General features: G+C 41.2%; 1 protein-coding gene across 9 annotated transcripts in view; it reads left to right on the top strand.

The window, feature by feature from the left end:
• Positions 1-23,498, top strand: part of MYO1B (myosin IB) — a 190,144-nt gene that overhangs the window by 161,944 nt on the left and 4,702 nt on the right. For 3 of the 9 annotated variants that reach the window (XM_019838395.3, XM_019838392.3, XM_045034159.1), the window contains 10 exons: positions 2,614-2,682; positions 4,418-4,504; positions 4,751-4,837; positions 6,636-6,722; positions 10,151-10,225; positions 11,549-11,683; positions 14,747-14,853; positions 17,838-17,970; positions 18,339-18,491; positions 20,753-20,880. In XM_019838395.3, coding sequence (XP_019693954.1) covers positions 2,614-2,682; positions 4,418-4,504; positions 4,751-4,837; positions 6,636-6,722; positions 10,151-10,225; positions 11,549-11,683; positions 14,747-14,853; positions 17,838-17,970; positions 18,339-18,491; positions 20,753-20,880 — 1,061 coding nt within the window. The remainder of the gene's footprint in view (positions 1-2,613; positions 2,683-4,417; positions 4,505-4,750; positions 4,838-6,635; positions 6,723-10,150; positions 10,226-11,548; positions 11,684-14,746; positions 14,854-17,837; positions 17,971-18,338; positions 18,492-20,752; positions 20,881-23,498) is intronic. The other 6 variants (XM_045034161.1, XM_045034163.1, XM_045034160.1 and 3 more) reach the window with 3 other exon arrangements.

The following is a 23,498-nucleotide window of genomic DNA, read 5'->3' on the forward strand; positions in this document are numbered from 1 at the left end:
ATTGACATGGAATTTCTTTGGGAATTTTGTTTCTCACTTGATTATAGATATTTCATTGGAGGCATAACAAGTTTGAGGGAAATCTGAAGGTTTGCCTTTAGGTTGGCTTAAACTTAGGCTGTGTTCTCACAAGTGAATTTTGTGATAAGAACACTACTTCTGAATGCTTTTTCATTCTGTGCTTTTTCTCTAAAGAATCGGAAGATGAATTGAATTTGCAATCACATCTCCTTTAGGATACTCTCTTTTTCTGCTCTGGAAAAGTTTTGCTCTGAAGCAGTGTATAATCAGGACACAGTTTTGCTGACCTATTCCCATGTAATACATTTTAGTGTAATATGTCCACGTTTGAGAAATTAATGAGATATTTAAATGATGAAGCCAAAGGAAAAAAAATGCTTCAGCTTTAAGAGAGTATCCTTAAAATGGTTTGAAAGGGCACAGCCAATGGTACTACAGCTGTTCACATATGAACCTATCCAGCCACGATGAGAGATTCATTCATACGTATTCTGCAGAGGCACAGAGGACTGTTGTCACTAACCTGTCTGTGGTGGATTCTCTTCTGTGTACACAGTAATGGCTCTTGGCTCTTCTGCAGATTCATAATGCTCTGTTTTATATTTGCCTGAGAAAGGAAGGACCAACACATAGCCAGTGGTCAGGGAACCCTTTTCGTCATTTTTTGTTTGCAGATCATTAAGAAAATCCAAGTTGGAAAGTGTAGTGAATTCATCTGTCTTGAATTCAACAATGCTTTTGGAATACCTTCTCTGCCAGGCTCTGGGGATAGCAACATGAACAAAACTGATGCCTGACCTCATAGAGTTCATACCTAGTGAGGGACAATATGCATGTAAGCAAGTAAATAATCAGAACAATTATAGAGTGTAGTCAGCTGGGAAGGAAACAGATTACTGAGATAAAGAATAGTGAGGAGATAGGATATAAATTTGGATAGTATGGTCAAGAAATAGCCTCTGGAAGGGGGCATTTCATTAGAGGGATGAGAAGAAACAAAGCAGTGAATGAAGAGAGCAGGTGCTATTTTACCTTCCCTCCCTGTATAGAACTTTTATATCTCCAAGTGAAAAAAGGAGCCACCATATAATGTATCATTAGCTCATGATGGTGAGTGATAACTAGTATTAATTGGGAGAACAGAAACAAATAATAAGCCCAACTTTTAGAGAAGGTATTAATTTCGCTCTAGTGTTAGTTACATCTGTTTTAGAATTTGAACTAAATATCTCAGCCAGTTAACTACATGTTATCCAAGCTAGTGATTAAACTCAACCTTTTTTCTCAACCAGATAACTCAAAGATTTTCTGAATGTCCATTTTCAGTTGCTGATTATTTTAAAATCCATATTATGTTATATTTTATAGCTCTATGAGACGAATTTTTTTAAGGTTTATTTTTGAGAGAGAGCACGAGCGAGCATGAGTGGGGGAAGGACGGGGAGATAGGGGGTAGAAGATCCAAAGCAGGCTCTGTGCTGACAGCCACAAGCCTGACGTGAGCCTTGATCTCACAAACCATGAGACCATGACCTGAACCAAAGCTGGTCGCTCAGCTGACTGAGCCACCCAGGTGAGATGAATTTTAAAGTAAGATAGAGTTGTTTTCAAGCCATTTAGGAACTTCAGAAGAAAACATCAAGGTATCAGATGCATGTCAGAAGTGATGGTCAGATATCATAGATATAGTTTGTTCTATAGCCACGGAATATTGCTCTGTGAGGAATCTTGCCGGGTTTCTAGCTCCTCATTTGACAGATGAGGAAACCGAAGTCCAGAGGAGGTAGTGATTTGTCCAAAGTCCTAGGGTTCTCTTTGTCTTTCTGTCTGGCATTCTCTTTTTGTTCTGCTGCTCATGTGTTGATAACATGACTCTGTTTCCTCTGAGCTTCCCAAATCTAGCCTAGAGGGCTGGAAGGCATGTGTCCCACTCAGAAAAGGGAGCTGAGCAATCCAGCATTTCCAAAGTGAGAGAGGCACAGCATGACTTCATGGCTTGGTTAGAAAAGCTGTGAAATTTCATCACAGATGCTGACATGCCGGTGAATATTCCACATTAAATACAATACGAGCTCACTTTTCTAGGGATGGTATTCCAGTGGCCTCCACTCTTCTGAGTAGAAGGAAAAAGGGCCTTTGGGCATTGATCTTGCCGTGCCCACATGCATGGCCTGCCGCACTGGGTTTTCTTTAACCTTCCCGCCTGGAAGTAACTTTGGCTGTATCTCAACCTACTTGGTGCTCACTTGACCCTCCCAGGATGTGGTTTCTATTTTACATTGCTGATTGGTACCCAGTGCGAGTCCTTGAGTGCAGGAATGGAGTTGGAGTCACTTGTATAGCCTCATAGTTCAATTCAAGTGATACTCATTTGATTATATTTAGCACCCTTGAAACATACTCCGGATTAACTGTAATAATTTTGGATTGTTTGATATTTTGGTTTCTTTACATTATTGGTTCCCAGGAGGAATATGGGAGATGAAGGGTTAATTGCACTAAGTGAGCAAGTACTCTGTCTCAATCCTTGCAGTATAGGTATTATAGATGTGTAAACAGAACTGGTAACAATCTCCCCCTTTTGTCCCACAGCAACAAAAGAGGTATCAACAGATAAAGAGTTCTGCCTTGGTAATTCAGTCTTATATCCGGGGTTGGAAGGTGAGTTTAAAAGAAGTGAGCCTTATTTATTGGGGGTTTTTAAGTTCTTCACAAAGGAGGATGATGTCTTTAAGGTCACCCTGCAGGGGGGAGCTCCTCATCTCCTGCCTACCCTGTAAACAGTCAGATGGAAAGAATAAATATTATGGGCTACACTAGGGCCCTTGTGACCATGTCTTGGCCGCATCCTTCTAACTGGCTCTCTTCTCAAGAGCTTTGTTCTCGAAGCAGGAAGTCTTGAAATAATACCGTACATGATTTCAATATCCTCTTGCCCCCCGTTTGCAAGGGAAGTGGTAGTCCAGAAGGCTGTCTGTCAACACTGTTGCCTCCGCACCTGTGCGTCCTGCCCGGCCCAACTCCTTCCATAACTTCCTGGTGACCATCTTGTGGGCTGCCCTGTCATGATCAAAACATCCTGAGCTCTGGCCATTCTAGTCGGGATCACAGTGTACCCATCACCTAGTTCCAGATCCTGGCTGCAAGGCTTGGTTCAGGGGTCAGCAATCCACAGCCTATGCCTGTTTTTGTACAACCCCAGAAGGAAGAATGGCTTTTATGTTCTTAAAGCATTGTTTAAAATAACAGAGAGAACTTTTCATGACATGTAAAAATTATATGGAATACAACTTTCATGTGAATATATATACAAATATAAAATGTATATAAATATGTATACAAATATAAGTACAAGGCTCATATAAATAAAGTTTTATTGGTACAGACCCTTGCTTATTTATTTACATCTTGTGTGTAAATACATCTTGTGCTTTAGCGCTCTGACAGCAGAGTTGAGTAACTGTGATAGAGACCTATAAACGGGAAAGCCAAAAATACCATCTGGCCTTCTGCAGAAAGTTTACTGTCCCTGCTCTAAGTCAAAGATCCTTCAGAGCCTATTCTGACCACTTTCCTACTGGGAGATTTCTGTGGAGTGGGCTAATCCAGAGGAGCTACTTCAAGACAATTCCCAGGCCCAGAACCCGTTCAGAGGGTACAACATTGGGCCGGGAGTCCAGTAGCATCGATCGACCTTTGTCTAGGCCATGGGTCAATTTGGCGGCTGTGCGATAGTAAATGCCAGAATACAAATGCAAGCACATAGAGTAAGTGAAATCACTGCCTGCAAGTCCTTCTTTGACCTTATTACTGGATCATGGGTCCGTGTCTCCAGTCTAGAGCCTTCAGACATTCCGAGCCCACCTCCCAACCAACATGTCCCCCGGGCCCCCATAAAATCAGTTTCTGGTAACTGCCTGGGAGAAGCCACTGGTTTTGGACTAATGAGATTTTCTTTAGCAAGTTTTTAAAGATCTCTTTTGCATAAAAAGTACAGCTGAGGTGACGTCGTGTACAACAATGATGAAAGTGGTAAATGGGTTTTGGAGCACTGGAGATCCTCCGACCGCATCCCGAGAGCTATTCCTTCCATCTGACGTGCACCAGCTTCTGTGGCTCGTGCTCACATTTCTTCATGTCCCACGTTAGGGCACAGGAGGCCGCTGTCTCGGTCTGAATGGGGGCCACACTGCTGTGCTTAGTGACCTTTTTACTTACTACCTTCTCATAGTCCGTTTAGGCCGAATAAGCAATGTCCCCTTTTCCTTTCTTTCAACGATAGATCTTTCGCTTGACAGTGGATGTTATGACTGTCTCTGCAAGTATGTTTTTCAACCAGTATGGCATCTTACTTTTTGTTAACTTCCTACTTTCTCTGGGTGATTCTTCACCTTAGGCCCGAAAAATCCTGCGGGAACTGAAGCACCAAAAGCGCTGTGAGGAGGCAGCCACCACCATCGCGGCCTATTGGCATGGTACCCAGGTAGGCCAGACACTGCCCCCTGGAAGGCAGCGGGGGCGGGTGTCAGAAATTGTTTCACTGGCTTAAGCTACTGAGCACGCATTTACCTGTCTCTCTCTCTCTGACGTTTTGGTGTGGGGTGGTGGCACACGCTTTCGCGTTTGCTGTGTGATGGTGACCGGTGTCTTTCTTCTCTCTCCTTTGGGAACCAGCAGTAACCTTTCCTGCCTTAAACTTTTCTGTAACTCCTTTTCAAATGCATCACAGGCGCGAAGGGAACTGAGCCGGCTGAAGGAGGAGGCTAGGAATAAACATGCTATTGCAGTTATTTGGGCTTACTGGCTCGGATCTAAGGTACTTGATTCGCACATCCCATTACTCCGTCCCGGAATCGGCAATAACCAGTTTGTATCTTTAGCCTGTCAGGGGGTGAATGCCTACAGTTAACGGTGCCTCACCCCGGTGCATGTCCTAGCCACCGGATCGAATAAACCTGGATGTGGTAGTGTAGTAGTGCACGTTAGTAGGAGCCCTAAGCATGTGTAGGCCAAAAAGACTAATTGCTTATTAATGAGGCACTGTTCCAGTTGCTGTTTAACAAAACAAAACGAAAACAAAACAAAAAAAAACCCTCAAGTAACATGCATGTTTCATTGTGTTTTTTTTTTTTTCCTTCCCTTTTCTCTCCCCCCCGCCCCCCAGCATATACCAGCAGTTTTCTAGAGATATTTTTGTTGGGTGGGGGGTTGGAGGGGCATGTTGGGAATGTTAAGATTTGGTCTTCTGCAACATGGTGACAGGAAGAACACCTTTAACGCATGCCTTAAAAAATATTAATCCACGAATGAAATTGTTTTTTAGGCTCACTGTGGCCGCCATTGATTATTATAAGCAAAATATTGTATGCGAAAAGAATGATCATTTGTGATTGAACAGAAAGCTGTGTTCATGCAAAGCTAGCTATCATTGCCGCTGAAGAATCCCAAGAATTTCAGCTTCAGCTGTTTGTGTTCAGAAACAAAGGCCTCCTGAAATACTCTCACTAATCCCCAGGCAGAGTCGTGGGCTCTGTGAACATTTCACATACCCCAAGGGACGAGACTTTTAGATGTTTTTGTTACTTAGAAAATCAAAGGTCATCTCTGCTAAAAATGTGTATTCCAGTTAGAAACATAAATATCAATATAATCCTATGTTTTTAAGTTTACCTTGTCAGCATTATAAGTCCATCTTGTGAGAAAAATGAGAAAAGTCAACATTTGCCTGTATAAGGATCTTAATTTGCCAAAAAAAACTTACCAGAGCTGTTCATTTGTGTCCCCGCCTTGAAAAATCTGTGACGAACAGGCTAGTTCCTTTAGTAATCAGAGGGAAATGTCCTAGCTGAGGCAGAAGGACTCTTAGACAGTTATCCCTGGGGTTTCCCCACTGAGGTAGCCCATTTCCCAGTCTGAGTACCAAAAGTGGTGAAAAATCACTGCATGTTTCATCTTTCAAAGTAGCATGCTTCAGATTGACTATTCCCTAAGATTAATTTTTAAACCATAAGTCGTTTCACTTTTTATCTTGCTTCAGTGTATTTCACTGTCCGGGGCCTTAGCTCACACTGAATTTTGATATGTGCTACTTCTAATTTGCTAATGGGAAAGAAACAACTTTATTCTTTCCATGTTCTAAATGGTTGTTCACAAGAGTTGTCTTTTTGTACATCCAAATGAATGAACACAGGAATTCCTAGCCTCTCTAGTCCTGGGTACTGGCAGCAAAGGGAAGTCTGCTGAAGTCACTAGGTGCCACTCATAGCTCTAAGGCTTGGATAAGGGAGAGAGAGAGTGTGGAGAATAGAAGAAGGAGAGAGAATGAGGAGGGAGGAAAAAGGGAAAACTGGAAGTAGGGGGGCAGAGGCGTGGCTTACCTCCGGTACCACATAGATGGCCTTCCTCTGGAACAGAGGCTCAGTGCACTAAACATACAAAGGACTGCACCAGACTTACGCGGATTCCTTGGGTTTAAGTGATTATGCCCTATTCTTCTATCATTCTGAAATCCTTATTCATAAGTTGGCTCTTCTGTTTGGTGGGGTATCTTCCTCTGGTCATTTGTGCTGTCTGCATTGGGCCGTCTCTTTTATTTACTATCTAAAACGTTCTAGGCTCGAAGGGAATTGAAACGCTTGAAGGAGGAGGCTAGGCGTAAGCATGCAGTCGCTGTCATTTGGGCTTACTGGCTTGGACTAAAGGTACTTCCCCACCCCTTCTTTCTGTCCACGGTGAACTCAATGAAGCCTAGCACTTACTAACCCGGAGAAAATGATTGATGATGCTTGCTTATGGTCTGCACAGTCTTTTACAGTGTCACCTTGCCTAATTCCATTTCTTTTTGAGAACAAACCTGTGCACTAATATTTTCTGATGTTGTTGTGTATTTCTTTAAATAATAGGTTTAAAGTATCTAAAGCATCTAATAAGACATTTTGTTATCCAAGTCCTATTTTGTGTTATCTTTATGAAGATGAAGTTTGTGTTTTGTTTTTTGTTTTTAATTCATGAGACAGAGTTACAGTAGTTGAGCTAAAAGCTGACCCATGGTCTACAGTGGCCAGCCAGGGGATATCTGGCTTTTGTTTCCCTTTGTCTGCCTATCCTGCTCCAACGATGGCTCCTGGAGCAGAGTGTTCTACAAAGTGACTGCCATTCTAATTGTTCAGCTTAGAAACCAAAGGGTTTTGCATTAAAAGTACAGATTTTGGCAATTAAGACCAGCAGTCGCTCATTCGGGTTAAAGAGAACTTTATAGATTCAAATGCCTTTTAATGTAGGGTAGGGTTTATTTCAAAGTGGTGCTTACTGCTTTAGGCAAGATACGCGTAAGTAAACATGACTGAGCCCCAGAAACAACTTTTTGCCATTGAGAACAACTTTCGGGCAGTGTAAAGATTGTGTCTTCCTGTTATTCAATAACTCATCACCTTAGGGTACCATCCATATTGTCTTTTAGGAATAATTAGGCCCCTATTTGACACTATTCCTCTTTATTATTTTTGCTATAACCATCTTCTTCTAAATATTTACCATCCAGGAAGCCACTGACTCTGAATCTAAATAGCATCAGCAGTATCTGTATGTTCTGCTTTTGAGTAATCTGCATTTTCCCCTGAAAATTTAGCCTGTAAACTTTCAGTGAATTAACCTTTTTGATTATACTGAATATTCATCAAGTAATTTTTGAAGTACTTAAGAAGTAACTTAAGTATGAATTTAAGATGTTCCATTTCAAGAATTCTAAACAAGTTCTAGAACTACTTTTTTTAAAGGATTTTATTTCCCATTTTACTCACTTGTTCTGATTTGCATCCTGATTTTCATAAAAGGAGGGAACCAAACATTGAGTCAGGATTTTTACCCTGTATAATATCTACCAGCAGAATCACATTTGTCTTCAGTTTCTGGGTTTAACTCACTGCATATGATTTCAGAAAATCTTTCCATCTTAGGGGTATATGCTAGTAACCTATAAATCAAATTCAGTTTGTAGGTGAATGGTGTTGGAGCTGAAGTTAACGGGCCCTACTCTAGATGTAACTGCCCCCCCCCCCGGTTTCCAATAAAACAGAAGTATTTTAATATGTCACCATTATCATTGTTCTGAAATAAGATTAAACTTCTCTGAAGTCCAAGAATGTAATAATTTTGTGCTAGTGTTTTTTAAAGAATGATGATGTTGATAAGAACAGTAGTTTCGCCCTTTTATGTGATTAGGTTCTTGTGGAATTGATTACAAAGTTCAGTGGATCATTTTTGGACTGCCAGGGCCCGTGAGGGGGAGCCCATTTTATATGTCAACGTGTCGTCAGCCTTTTCTATTTATAGCTGTATTTCTGGAGAATATTTCAGGGGAAATATTCCTGTGAATATCAAAAAGCATGTTGCAGTGAACTCGCTTACAATGACATTCAACTACATATGGTAGGACTTCCAGTATATTTCTATGGATATGTTCACATGAAACCTTACTCTAACTTCTCTGCTTCCCTATGCTATTAAAATTCCAGGAGCCATTAAAAGGTACCATTTTTCTTCCCTTTGTCCCTTCTAACTTTATTAGTTTGAGATTTGAATCTAGCAACTCCTTGGCTAAAGGAGAAAGGATAATCAGTACCATAGAATATGAACAAAAGGAGGAACTTCCTGTGTGGTATCTGGGGGAAAATTTTTTTTAAATCTATTTTTGAGAGAGGGAGGGGCAGAGACAGAGGGAGGGAGAGAGAGAGAGAGAGAGAGAGAGAGAGAGACAGAGGAACCAAACAGGCTCCACACTGTCAGCGCAGAGCCTGATGGCAGGACTCAAACTCATGAACTGTGAGACCATGACTGAGCTGAAACCAAGAATCGGATGCTTAATTAACGACTGAGCCACCCAGGTGCCCCTGGAAAAAATTTTAAACCGTAATAATCCATAAGCGTAGAGAATGGGTCTGGCGCTTACATGTCCCATGGGACCAGGGAGGTCACAAGGATGAGGGAAGAAGCAGATGGAAGGTGGATCAGGAAGGATGGGGCCCTGAGCAGTGTGGAGCATCCTGTCTCATAAAGGCAGCCACAGCTCCTGTGGTCTCGTCTTTGTCATGTGGGAATGGGGCTCACCGTTGCTAGATCTTAGAAAACTTGAAGAGAAACATGTAGCCTGAATTTTCCATGCGAAGTGCTTCATTTAAAAATAGGCATATAAAACATTTTTCTACAAACTGAATTTGGCTAGCAGGTTGTGAGCTTGGATTTTGAACATGTGCGGTTAAACCCAGAAAAGTAAAGACAAAAGAAAAAGGCATAGCATGTCTGAATTACTCAAATAGGCTGGTGTTTTGCTAAAATCTAACGTTCTCATTGACAGCCGAGTGACAATCGGTATTTTAAGTAGTTTTTCGGTTTTTTTTTTCAGTTTCAAAACTTAACTGTATCATTCATTCATTGATTCATTCAGTAAACACCTCACCTAGTGATTTGATTTGTTGAACACTAGTGTGCAAAGTGCGTATGACAGTGTAGCAAGGAAGAAATAGGCAAACTAAAACTGTAACATGTCCTGAGTGTTGTGATAGTGTTAGTAGAAACTCGGACAGGAGTAGAGATGAGAGAAAAATTGATGCAGTTAAATGGGAGATTTCTAATGGGAGACCACAAGCTTCTTTTTAAATTCTTATTTTTAGGCACAATGAGCTCCCGGCGCACGGCACTGAAGTCCTGTCTTCGTATGCAGGGCTTTGGAAGCTGTGCTGGAGTTCGTCAGGCATTTTCTTTTTACCTTTTAAGAACAATTTGCAGTGAAAATTACCTATATAATTTTTTTTCTGATATGTATTTTGATTTGTGATGAGTTTGTAGCCATGCCTCTAGAGTGTTTCTTGTCAAATCTTCAGGCACTTTAAAAACGAATTGGGAGGATTTAAAACATTAGAACATTCTGGTATTACCACTTTGCAGCTCTTGTTTCTTTTTCTCTGATTTAAAATCCACTGTCTCAGTGTGCTTCAATCATTTTACTATATCCAGAAAGTCACTTATAAAATTTGACTTGTTCCACCTTTTTTTTCATTTTTGATAGAAGTGTATCATATGGGCACCTGCCGGCCACACGTTAACCTCTGTGTTCTGCTGCTTCTATTTAAAGGTCCGTCGGGAGTACAGGAAATTCTTCAGAGCCAATGCTGGAAAGAAAATTTATGAATTTACACTTCAGAGAATTGTAAGTCTATACTTTCTATGTGGCTAATTAGCATTATAGGACTAACTAGTGAATAGCATCACCTCAATCATAAATGACTTGTTTGGTAACTATTAAACCCTAGCTGTGACACTGAGAGATTGTGACCTTCTATCATTTCCCCTCAAATTCAGGTAGAATTGTGTCAGGTTAGCGGCCCACATATGATCAATGAAATGTTCTTTGACAGAGAGAACGTTCTCTGGGGAAGGGGAACCCAAGAAAGCCTGGTGTGTTGGTTCAGGCTACTATAATGAAAATACCATAGACTGTGTGGCTTAATGAACATTTATTTCTGATAGTCCTGGAGACTGGGCAGCCCAAGATCAGAGTGCCAGCATGGTCTGGTTCTGGTGAGGGCTTTTTCCTAGTTTCCTCACAGGAGAAGAGAAAGAGAAGCAAGCTCTTTCCCGTGTCTTCTTATAAGAGCAGTAATCCTGGGAGCATCACCCCTTGTAACCTTACTCACCTAATTGCCTCCCCAAGGCCCCGTTTCCTAACACTATCCCATTGGGGGTTAGGATTTCAACATAGGAATCTGAGGGGAACACCAAGATCTTGCCCTGCTGAACTGCCACAAGCTGCTGCAGGGCGAGGTTGGTCAACGAGGAGAGCAGGGCTGTGCCACGATTCCGGGATGGATTCTAACATTTCCCTCTGGCTTCCAGAGAAGTATATGTAGTGGTAACGTGCAAACTCTGGAGCCAGCTCGCTCTGCCATGTACAGATTTACGGCTTGAGCAAATCACATAACTTCTGTGAGCCTCATCTTGTCGCCTGTAAAATGGAGTGATAATTGAAAGCTCTTAGGGTTCCTGGCTCATATTCAGTACTCTAGAGCAGTGCTGTCCGATAGGACTTTCTGCAGCAGTGAAAATGTTCTAGATCTTTGTGGTGCAGTAAAGTCTGGCCACATGTGGCTATTGAGCACTCGAAATGTAACAAATGTGATTGATGAACTGGATTTTTAACTTTTTTTTTAATTACTAAAGATTTAAATAGAAATAGTCACAGGTGGCAAGTGGCTGCCTATTAAACAATGCAGCTTTCTAGTGTTAGCTGGTGTAAGTATTAATGTTAATTTTAAAATTAGTATTCTTCTTTTCTCTTAACCATTTAGTGGAGCTTAGATTTTCCCAACCAATACAGAGAGTTAAAAAGAGATTTTCCAGAGGAGTTGCAACATTTTATAAACTAACACTTGCTAAATTCCACCAAGTGGTTTGCTTGATCCTGGTTTATGTAAAACAATGACTTTTCTGGTATATTTTACTTATCTAGCATTTTTTGTCAAACTCAACATAGGTGCAAAAATACTTCTTGGAAATGAAAAATAAGATGCCTTCCTTATCGCCAATAGACAAGAACTGGCCATCAAGACCTTACCTATTTTTGGATTCTACTCACAAAGAACTAAAAAGGATTTTCCACTTGTGGAGGGTAAAAAAATGCCTTGTTAGGTTTTTTTTTTTTTCAGAGACTTCTTAACATATATTTTGAGCGTTTGAAAAGTGTTATGTAAAAGCAGATTTTTAACCATGCTCTTCCTCTAACCTCAAAGAGACGTATCTGAGGACCTTGGTATTTTTGAACCATGCACCGTACTTGGCTTTGTGTGAGAATTTCTAGAGCAGCCAGGTGTTCCCATGACTGTCACCTGTCATCCTTGTCTGGAAAGGAGAGTGTGCATGGCTCCAGTGTCTTTCCCTTCCAGATTCCAGTTGCTTTAAAGTAGTTCAGGTTTTTGTTTTGTTTTGATGTGTTTCTGTTATGCATCTTTACCTGAAGGAATACTGCCAGAGATAGAAATAATAAAATTTGAACATCTTCACAGGATATAGTTAAATCTGGAAGATGGTAGGAGTTTACTTTCTAAGATGTATTGAGTACGTGCATAAACGTACGTGAGAACACTACATGTTTTGATGGACTGGGGAAAAAAACGGCTTTAGAGTGCCTCCCAAGACATCAAAGAGATTAAGTTTCCCTCAACCTGAATTAAATGGAAGCTAAAAATCTATTTGACATTGCCTTATATTTTTAGCTTCCTTAATTTTATGAGAGCATAACGTGTTATTTAGGTGTTGCCCAGAAGTACGTGGGTTACTTATATAGATGTTGACTTTATTTTAGTAGTTCAGTTGATATGTGGAATGCTAAATATGTACAAGTGTCAGATACGATATAATCATTAATATGATAATCATATAATCCTACGATATAATCATTGAAAGGCTTACCAAATTTGGTAAGTGAATGACTGATGGATATCACTTCCAGGAAACTCTTTCCTGCTGGGCACTGTAGGCTTGTCCCTTTCCAGAATTACATATGTAGAGTGACATTATCACTGAATAGTGTAATATTGGTGACACAGCATGTGGAACGGGATTCTCCATTCTGTTCCCTAACTTAGTGAGTCAGTTTGGTGAAATTCACCAGTGTCTCAGTGCTCATCTCCCTCTTTGAGTCTGACAGTGAGACTATTTTCAGAAATAACGATGGGGAGCTTCTAATGCCAGGAGTCTGCTCTGCCTCTGCTCTCCCCTGGCCCCTGGCCCTTACCTCCCTTGCATTTGGGGATAGAGAATGAGAGGGATGTGTTTATGCCTGAAAGGGTGGGCAGCAATGCTAACATTCCCTTATACCATTATATCAGTGGGTCTCAACTACATTTCTAACTGAATGTCTTAGAGTTCATCTGAAACACCTGGCCTAGGGGCACCTGGGTGGTCAGTCGGTTGAACGTCTGACTTTGACTCAAGTCATGATCTTGCAGTTTGTGAGTTTGAGCCCGATGTCGGGCTCCGTGCTGACAGCTGAGCCTGGAACCTGCTTTGGATTCTGTGTCTTCCCTTCTCTGCCCCTTCCTTGCTCACGCTCTGTCTCTCTCTCTCAAAAATAAATAAACATAATAAAAAATAAAAATAAAACAACCTGTCCCTGCCCCTCCAGCCACCCCCTGTGTCCCTTCAGTACCATCTCAGAATCCAGCCAAAGGAGAGATTTCTCAGGTCAGGTGTCCATACCGTAAAATGGCAATAGGGGATTCAGAGCAGTATTTTTCAAACCAAGGGTTGTAGCATATTTGTGAGTCGTGAAATCAATTTAATAGATCAATAGACCAGCGTTTTAAAATGAAGTACAGTAGGATAGAAGACGTCCACATGGCCAACCGACACATGAAAAAATGCTCAATATCACTCATCATCAGGGAAATACAAATCAAAACCACAATGAGATACCACCTTACACCTGTCAGAATGGCTAAGATTAACAACTCAGGCAACAACAGATGTTGGCGAGGATGCAGAGAAAGAGGATCTCTTTTGCATTGTTGGTGGGAATGCAAGCTGGTGCAGCCACTCTGGAAAACAGTATGGAGGTTCCTCAAAAAATTAAAAATAGAACTACCCTACAACCCAGCAATTGCACTACTAGGTATTTATCCAAGGGATATAGGTGTGCTATTTCGAAGGGGTACATGCACCCCCATGTTTCTAGCAGCACTATCAACAATAGCCAAAGTATGGAAAGAGCCCAAATGTCCATCGATGGATGAATGGATAAAGAAAATGTGGTGTGTGTGTGTATATATCTATCTACACACACACACACACACACACACACACACACACACAATGGAGTATTACTCAGCAATCAAAAAGAATGAAATCTTGCCATTTGCGACTACGTGGATGGAACTGGAGGGTGTTATGCTAAGTGAAATTAGTCAGAGAAAGACAAAAATCGTATGACTTTACTCATCTGAGGACTTTAAGAGACAAAACAGATGAACCTAAGGGAAGGGAAACAAAAATAATATAAAAACAGGGAGGGGGACAAAACAGAAGAGACTCATAAATATGGAGAACAAACTGAGGGTTGCTGGAGGGGTTGTGGGGGGGGGATGGGCTAAATGGGTAAGGGGCATTAAGGAATCTACTCCTGAAATCATTGCTTCACTATATGCTAACTAATTTGGATGTAAATTAAAAAAAATAAATACTAAAGTTTAAAAAAAAATAATAGAGTACAGGGCATGTTGAAGGAATTGTTTTGTGAAGCTTTTGTGTCAGTTGTCTATGTGTGTGCATGTAAATCAATGTGTGCAATGAGTTGTGATGTACAATGTCATTCTTAGGCTAAGTCTTTGTGAGAAGAGTGTGACAGCCTGAGGCCTAAAGGATGTCAGGGGTGGGGGCGGGGGCTGATGTCATAGTGGGAGGGTCAGTACTCCCAGTAGGGCCCTTGCTAGCAAGGCCCTCGCGTGTTCTGAAGAAGCATCCCAAGTTCCACAATACAGACCATAGTTTTTATGGCATTTTCTAAGACCAGCCTTTGAAAACCCAAAAAGGAAAAATGCTCTTGGTTTTTTTAAATGGATATTTTGTACACATTTACTCTTACTCTTCATGTTACTAAATTGGCTTAGCATATTTAAGAATGAGTAATGACTTATGTAAGTGATATCTTTTTTTTTCTCCTTTTCATTTTTCACAGTGTAAAAAATACAGAGACCAATTCACAGACCAGCAAAAGCTGATTTACGAAGAAAAATTAGAAGCCAGTGAACTCTTCAAAGACAAGAAGGCTTTATACCCATCTAGGTATTATGGCTTTGCTTTACCCATAAAAGTCAGTTTTTTTTTTTTTAATTTTTTTTTTCAAGTTTTTTATTTATTTTTGGGACAGAGAGAGACAGAGCATGAACGGGGGAGGGGCAGAGAGAGAGGGAGACACAGAATCGGAAACAGGCTCCAGGCTCCGAGCCATCAGCCCAGAGCCTGACGTGGGGCTTGAACTCACGGACCGCGAGATCGTGACCTGGCTGAAGTCGGACGCTTAACCGACTGCGCCACCCAGGCGCCCCAAAGTCAGTTTTTTAAAAGCTCCTCAAATATATTTGTAGGTCGCTTCTAGTGGAGTTTGATTTCAGTGATACATGAGAGATTTTTAATTCTATGAATTATTTTATGATCAGCCTAACTCTTCCAGACAAAAGCAAGTGGCATGTATGGGTTTGCTTAGGTCACTAGATTTCCAGTTGACATCAGTAAATCACTCTCAATTCATACTATGATGAAATATTTGTATTTTAAATAGAAGATAGGAGTTCTGTGTTAAGACTATTTGTATTCTGTACTTAAAGTCAAGTACAATTAATTGTTAGTGAAAAATATTTTATAATGAAATTCATCTTGGAAAACTAGAAAGAGAAAAATGGCAAGGTAATTATTGTTCTGTTTTCCATAATTTAGAATTGAAGACCTAAAATGAGTATTTTGTAGTTTTATATTCCTTTTTAACCCATTCAGTGGAGAACATCCAGCTTTTCTCCCAAGTTGTATGCTGATTCTAATATGTATTCGACATCAAAGATAAACATGTAATAAACATGGAAATAAAAGCTCAGCTCTGTTGAAAAAAGTACACTTAAACACTTTTGAGCAATGGCTTTCATGGCATACTGTAACGAAATGAGATTACATTTGGTGGTTTTATTTCATTGGCATTAGCCTAAACACTTCACTAAATAATTAGAAGTCATCGTTTAAAATACAAATTGTATAGGCTATTAAGATAAATCTTCATGGTAAATTCTTGTTCGTTTTCCATAGTTTTCAGAGGCCGGCCCAATTTCTGCTGGTAATATACTGTAATCCCCATGCCAGTCTTCTTCCTTGAACCAGCTGGGTCAGGCTCATTTGCATTGTAAAGAAGAGGGCACCGGTCTGTCACTCTAAGAGTGTTGCGGGGGCACTGCTCTGTGATGGCCTTTGGTCTGCTAACTCCTTGGGCATGACGTTAGTGGCCTGTGCAGTCAGATCGGTCCCTTTATTGTAGGCACCAAGCACTCAATAAAAGAAGCAATATCCGTTGTAAGTTTACCAAGTGAAACCCTTGGTAAAGACCGCTTATCTGAATATTCTTCTATCTCCCAAGTTCATCATTTCTCCCCAGAATCCCTATCCCTTTCTCATCTGTTTTTTAAATAAAAAAGTAGGTTGTACAATTTCAAGCGAGATCTTTAACAACTTTTAGCTTCTTCCAAAGGATGGCCCGGAAATAAAAAGTATTATCTGCTGAGTATATTCACATGTATTCCATGTGCTGTGCTTGTATTCTCCATGTCTTTAGGGACACAGCCTCCTGGGTCAGCTGACCTGGTGACTTGAGATGGTACATACTCCCCGTGAGTCCCACGTAGCATCTTCATCCGAAGTTGTCCAAAGTGCCTGCTAAAGAAAGCACTTTCGAACACGAAAATGGTCCCTGTGCTCTCTCCAGCAACTAATTGATTTAACTTTTTCTTTATATCTTTTTCACTTGTAATCGTCTTAATTAACATTCCCTGTGGGTGACGCTTCAGAAACTGAAAGGAGAAAATTGCATTTTTGAAGAAACAAATTCAGAGACTCTTAGCACTTTTTAATTATTAAAAACACATTTGTTGATTCTTCCTTTAAAAACATTAAATGAATAAAGACTCATTTGACTACGAACAGCAAGAAAAAAATATTAACATCAAGCCAGGTCCTCTTTGGGTAGTGTTCTCTGTGCATGCTCCCCCCGCAACAGTCAGAGGGGTGGGATAATTTAGCCTCCCACCACTGTGTGAAGCAGCGGCCCTTCTGGGTGCCAGCCTGTTATGTGCTGGGAGCTGTGAAACACTGACCACCTACGTGGATTTTTCTTCCCTATTCCTCCACCCACAACACAAGCATTTAAAGTTGTATTTGCAAATTGCCAGAACTTTACAGCTCAGAGTGAAGCCACAGTTTGTCGTTGTCATTGTTGTTGTTGTTGTTGTTGTTGTGGGGTTTTTTTTTGGTGTCTTTGAAGAAGCTGTCCTGCAGGTGTCACCCCACAAACCTTTAAGGGAAATCGACATCCTAGCACATGATTGTGCGGCTTGTAAGATACAGTTTGTTTGAAAGAAAACTGCTCTGCTTCTGCATGGCGACCTTGGCCCCTTCTGTCCGAGTAGGGGCATATCCTAGGAGGAAAGGCCTGATTCTCCTTTCATACGTTGCCTATTTAGAGCCAGAGTTATATGGTAATATTCAGTGCTCTGTAGCTTTCTTCTAAAGCGGTTGCTCTGGATCTGTTCTTCCCAGGCGGCCTATTGATTTTCTGATTCTCTGCAAGAAAATGAAGTTTTTCTTTGAAGCAGCTGATGGTAATGATCTGTGCTCTTTTTTCCCGTTGCCACATGTTGTTTAAAGGCATTAGAAGCCCTTTGTGGGTCGCTGTTAACTTTATATTAACAGATTAGAAGGATTTGCCTTTTCCTTGAGACCATGCACTTGGGCCTTGGCTGTCTTTCTTGTGACAGGTTTCTATCTTGATTGTTCCATGTGATAAGATTTTTATCAAAGTCCTACCTACAAAATGCCATGATGACATCAAAAATGTATCTGAAGTAGGTTTCAGGTTTCATTTCCAACTATTTAGGACATGTGTAAAATGCATAAAATTAACTCTGATGAAGTTATCGCTCTTCAGAATCAGCTAACGTGTTACCTTTCTCCCATAATACTTCCATCTGGAACTGTTTCTAATGTGAGGGGAATTTTTTTTTTCCCTCTAGTGTTGGGCAACCATTCCAAGGAGCTTACCTGGAAATCAACAAGAATCCCAAGTATAAGAAACTCAAAGATGCTATTGAAGAAAAGATTATCATTGCTGAAGTGGTGAACAAAATTAACCGTGCCAATGGGAAGGTAAAATGCTATCCCTGAAGACTTGTAAGAAGTGTTTATCAATTGGGACAGTCATCTTTAGTTTTCTGAATATTCAAATTTGCATTTCATTTTCTCAGCAGAATTCTTATAAAGGAAGATGTTTCCCCTTACCTTTAAGCCTAGGTGGAATTTTGCTTGTTCTCTGAAACTTTCACGATTTAAGATATGTTATTTGTGTTTTTAGTGTGTTCTCAGTTTACATAGGTATGCATGCTGAAAGATACAGAATAAAATGGGCATTTCTGCAAATAACTAATACTTTAAACTCAAGGACCACTGGGGGTGTTTTTCATCATTGGTTTTACATCCTTATTTGTTTTGTTTTGTTTTGTTTTGTTTTGTTTTAGAGCACATCCCGGATTTTCCTCTTAACAAATAATAATCTCCTTCTTGCCGATCAAAAGTCCGGGCAGATCAAGTCAGAGGTTCCTTTGGTGGATGTGACCAAAGTATCGATGAGCTCACAGAATGATGGCTTCTTTGCCATCCATCTCAAAGAGGTAAAGGTCCAACTATTGATTTGTTTGAAAGATTTCTGCATTTGTCCAATCTCCGAGGCACTGATTTAAAATTTTCTACATCTGGGGCGCCTGGGTGGCTCAGTCGGTTAGGCATCCAACTTCGGCCAAGGTCATGATCTCATGGCTTGTGAGTTCGAGCTCCACGTCAGGCTCTGTGCTGACAACTCAGAGCCTGGAGCCTGCTTCAGATACTGTGTCTCCTTCTCTCTGCCCCTCTTCCCTCCGCCACTCGCACTCTGTCTCTGTCTCTCTCTCAAAAATAAAAAAAATAAAAAACAAAAACATTAAAATTTTCTACATGTTATTGATTTGCAGATTTGGGCTATATTCACTCCTATGTAAAATCTCAGGCTTGGCTTTTCAGTGATTGAAATTGACTAGTTGAAATTGAACTGATTAATCACATTTATTGTTCATTGAATTCTGATTTCCCTGAGCAGCTTTTGTTTGCACTCACAGTGATGTGCTTTATTTTGAGAATAATACATGGAAATACCAGGATTTCATTGCTTCCTCCTGTGGTTTTTTTCTGTATACCGCTTGATAAATGTCCGTCCCCTTATTCATCTTTAATTTGTGGTTTTTTAATTAAAGAAGGCAACCGCAATGAAACAACTGCCTCATAACTCTGACCTAAAGACTTTTTAACATTCAGTGCTTTTTTAGCTTAACTAGGACTTCCTGATTTTTTTTATTTTATTTTATTTATTTTTGAGAGAGAGAGCACAAGTGGGGGAGAGGGAGAGAAAATCCCAAGCAGGCTTCATGCTTAGCGTGAGCCCAGTGTGGGGCTTGATCTCACAACTGTGAGATCAGGACCTGAGCTGAAATGAAGAGTCAGACACTTAACTGACTGAGCCACCTAGGTGCCTTGAGGACTTCCTGATTTGAACGAAGTAGTTAAGAATGTAGCCTCTGGAGTTGGTCTCACCAATTTTACAGTGACCTTGGCCGAGTCATTTAACTTCTGTGTGCCTACCTAATTTTTCTCCTCTTTATGTGTTATTGTATTTATTTTTTTAATGTTTATTTTGAGAGAGAGTACATGTGCACACACGTGTGTGCACATGCGTGAGTGGGGAAGGGACAGAGAGAGAGGGAGAGAGAGAATTCCAAGCAGGCTCCTCTCTGTCAGCGCAAAGCCAAATGCAGGGCTCGATCTCACAAGTCGTGAGATCATGACCTGAGTCGAAATCAAGAGTCCAACTGGGGCACCTGGGTGGCTCAGAGCCCAGAGCCTGCTTCGGATTCTGTGTCTCCTTCTCTCTCTGCCCCTCCCCGGCTCGTGCTGTCTCTCTCTCAAAAATAAACATTAAAAAGACTTTTTTTAGAGAGTCAGACACTTAACCAACAGAGCCACCCAGGCACCCTTTTCTCTTCTTTAAAATGGAGAAAATAATGGCACTAGTTCATAACGTTGTTATAAGGATTCAGTGAGACACTGTGTAAAGTGCTCAGCATAGTGCCTTTCATATAACAAATAGTCACTGAATAAGCAGATGTCGGCGAATATTAATCATATTCAGGGACCTGCATCTAGCTGATAGTGCACGTAGCTTGCTGTTTCTACACTTAGGAAAGTCCCGTATGCTTCATTCTGCCTCTTTTCCCCACTGTGGATCCTAACTTAAAGGGAGCATATCCAGTCCTAACACAGTGATTCTGAACCTTGATTACACATAATAATGCTGGTGCCCAGGCCATGCCCCCAGTCCCCTCAAACCAGAGTTTCTTGGAATGGGGCACAACCATCCTATTTTGTGTAGCTTAGCTGGAGAGCCACTGCCTTAGGATATTTGTTGGGAGTGTTGTTGTTCTGCTTATGTTTTTAACCAAACCACTGAAGAATTTTTTAAACAGCCCTTTCAGATTGAGTTCTAGGTTAGGTCAGTGCTTCTCAAGCCTGAATGTGCAAACAAATCACTCAGGGATCCTGGTCAGTGGGCCTGCGCTAGGGCCCCAGTTCTCCTCGTCTAACAAGCTCCCAGGTGATGTGGAAGGTGCCTGTGGTCTACCTACCAACTTTGGGTAGCGTCAAGTTAGGTAACCTTACTAAAAGTGCCCCGAGCAAGTTTGGAAGAAATACAGCTTTCATCGTTATTGTTTATTTGGAAGAATGGACTCCAGTAACTAATGTTTTTTTAAAGAGCCAGTAAATACGTTTTCAGTCAAGCCTGTAAACATTTACCTCCTAAGCTGTCTTTAATTATGATGGTCTGACTCTTGCTTTGTCCTTTTAGGGCTCTGAAGCAGCTAGTAAAGGAGACTTTCTCTTCAGCAGCGATCACCTTATCGAAATGGCCACAAAGCTGTATCGGACGACTCTCAGCCAAACCAAACAGAAGCTCAGCATCGAAATTTCTGATGAGTATGTTCATAACTGTTTGAATGTGGTGTTTCACTTTCTGCTTTCTTGCTTTAGCTGAGCACTCTAGTCTTACTCATTAATGCAGCCACTACCTGTAAGTAGCGAGCGTGCATCTGGTATTTATTCTAGATGGTGGACGGGCAGTGGATGGTACTGATCAAGTCCTTGCCTTCATGTCCCTGACATCCCGGCGGAAGAGACAAATATGCATACATAATAAATAAGTGATATGACTTTGGTTAATGACAAATGCTTGTGGAGAGGGAAAAAAGGCAGGATAAGGCCCAGAGTGTGCTATTTTTGATAGGGAGGTCAGGGAGGCTTGTTTGATACAGTGACATTTGAGTCGAGGCTGAAATCAGTGGAGCAAGCCAGGCAACCATCTTGGGAGGTGCCTTCTAGGGCAGGGAGGCAGCAGGTGCAAAGGCCCTGAGATGGGAATGAACTTAATGGCAGAGTGAAATGGTAGGAAAAGACCCTGAAGAGATAGACAGAGACCCGGCCATGTGCAGCTTGGTAGCTAAGGTAAGAAGTTGAGATTTTACTGAGGTCGATGGAATGCTATTACAAGTTTCAAGCAAGGATGTGGCATGATCTGATTTGTGATTTTCAAAGATTCCTCTGGCTGCAGTGTGGAAAATAGCTCTAGGGAGGCAAAAATGGAAGTGGAGAAAAATTGGGAGCTTCTCTGAGCTGTCTAGGATGATGTGGCTTAGGCTAGGGTGGGAGTGGGAGGTAGTGAGAAGTAGATTCCAAATGTAATTTGAGGGAAAACAAGAGGACTTATTAACAGATTGGACGGTAGGTCTGGGGCCTGAGCCCAAATGGTGGTACCATTTACTGCCACAGATGACGCTTAAGAAAGAAGGGTTTGGGGGTGGCTGGGTGGCTGGGCTGCAATCAAGAGTGCTGTTTTGGATGTATTATATTTGCTATGCCTTTTTCTGACATAGATAGATAGAGAATAAGCATTCCATGTTGACAAGGTTGACTGGTGTGCTAAGACTGCTATATATAAATTTGAAATTTTGCTCTTTTTACTTCACAGTAGGGCTCTAAGGATAGAGACTGATTATTTATATGCAGGTTGGAGCATTCCCCCCACTTATGAAATCTATCGATATGAGCTCATTTGAATGAATTTGAGTTACTGTGCTGATTGATACCTGATTGGTTACTTTACTTTTCAATAGAGTGTTTACTACCTGTTTATATACTTCTTTGCATGTACAGTAAGAAGTCACGGAACCAGATTGCTCAAGAAGTGATTTTATTTTCTAATTAAGATTTTTGCCAGCCTATTCTATTTCAACTCTTTCTAAAAGTCTTTCTAAAATAAACTCATACCTATTCTTGGGGTGCCTGGGTGGCTCAGTCGGTTAAGTGTCTGACTTTTGATTTCAGCTCAGGACATGATCTCACGGTTCGTGAGTTTGAGCCCCGTGTCGGGGCAGAGCCCCGATAGTACAGAGCTTGCTTGGGATTCTCTCTCTCTCTGCCCTTCCCCCACTCCTGTTCTCTCTCTCTCTCTCTCTCTCTCTCTCTCTCTCTCTCTCTCTCAATATAAATAAACTTAAAAAAATAAAATAAAAAGCAAAATAAATTCATACCCATTCTTATCCCTCTGTAGGCCAAGCTAACTCTCCTTGATGTTTGAGGATGTACAGAACCTTGGGTTCATCATCTGTCCTCATTGTACACCAACAGTGGTATTTAGATTTGGTGGGAGATTGACCTTTATGTATACTCTACATAGGAAATTGCAGTTTGGACTAAATAGCTTTTCTTGTCATTGGGTCCTTTCTCATTAAACAAACAATACGTATTAGGAAAAAATATAATGGCTACTTGGGTTCTAGTCAATTAAGATTTTAACCTGTTAGGGCCTATTATAACTTTAAACTCCCTTTAGTTGAAATGTGTTATAACTTGGGATGCAGGGCTTCTGTTTCGGTGGAACTGGTAATCCCCACTCATCCCAGGAAGATTCTGTGTATTCCAGATGCAGGAGCTCCTTGGAATACGGATGAAGCTCCTTGGAATACGGTTGACTCACTACATTAATGAGGTTGTCTTTACAGAGAAAGTCACATCAGCACCCAGGCCACAAAGGATCGCTACTCTTAAGCATTTCCCAAGCTGGTATTGTAGGAACAAGGCCTCTGCTGTGAAGAAAGTAGTGGCTCGTGGAAATGTACAATCTGTCTTTACTACAGGTCTCCCCAGATGTGCTGTGTTGTCACACATCATGACTCTCCAGAGGGGCTGGGCAGGATAGCGTGTGCTGTTTCTCATACGTCATCCACCACAGAACCCTCCCGCGGTTCTCACATTGTGTGTGAGGCACACAGTTGTGCAACACTGATGGGGATGGTTTGCTTGTGGGTGGCAGGGACCCTGCCTTGTCACCGAGAGGGGTATGATGTTCTGGATGCGTAAGCTTTCAGTAAACATGCTTGTGGGAGTGAAGGTTTACAGGGTAGCCATGTGAAGAAAACAAAACATTTAGTCTCATCGTAAACCAGTCCAAAACACCTTTCCTTTTCCAATTCCTAATCGTTGTTTGGTTTCATAAAAACAAAACAGCTGATGGCATCCCGCAGAGCACCCGTGGTCCC

The sequence above is a fragment of the Felis catus genome, chromosome C1, assembly GCF_018350175.1.
Source record: "Felis catus isolate Fca126 chromosome C1, F.catus_Fca126_mat1.0, whole genome shotgun sequence".
Classification (NCBI taxonomy): Eukaryota; Metazoa; Chordata; class Mammalia; order Carnivora; family Felidae; genus Felis; species Felis catus.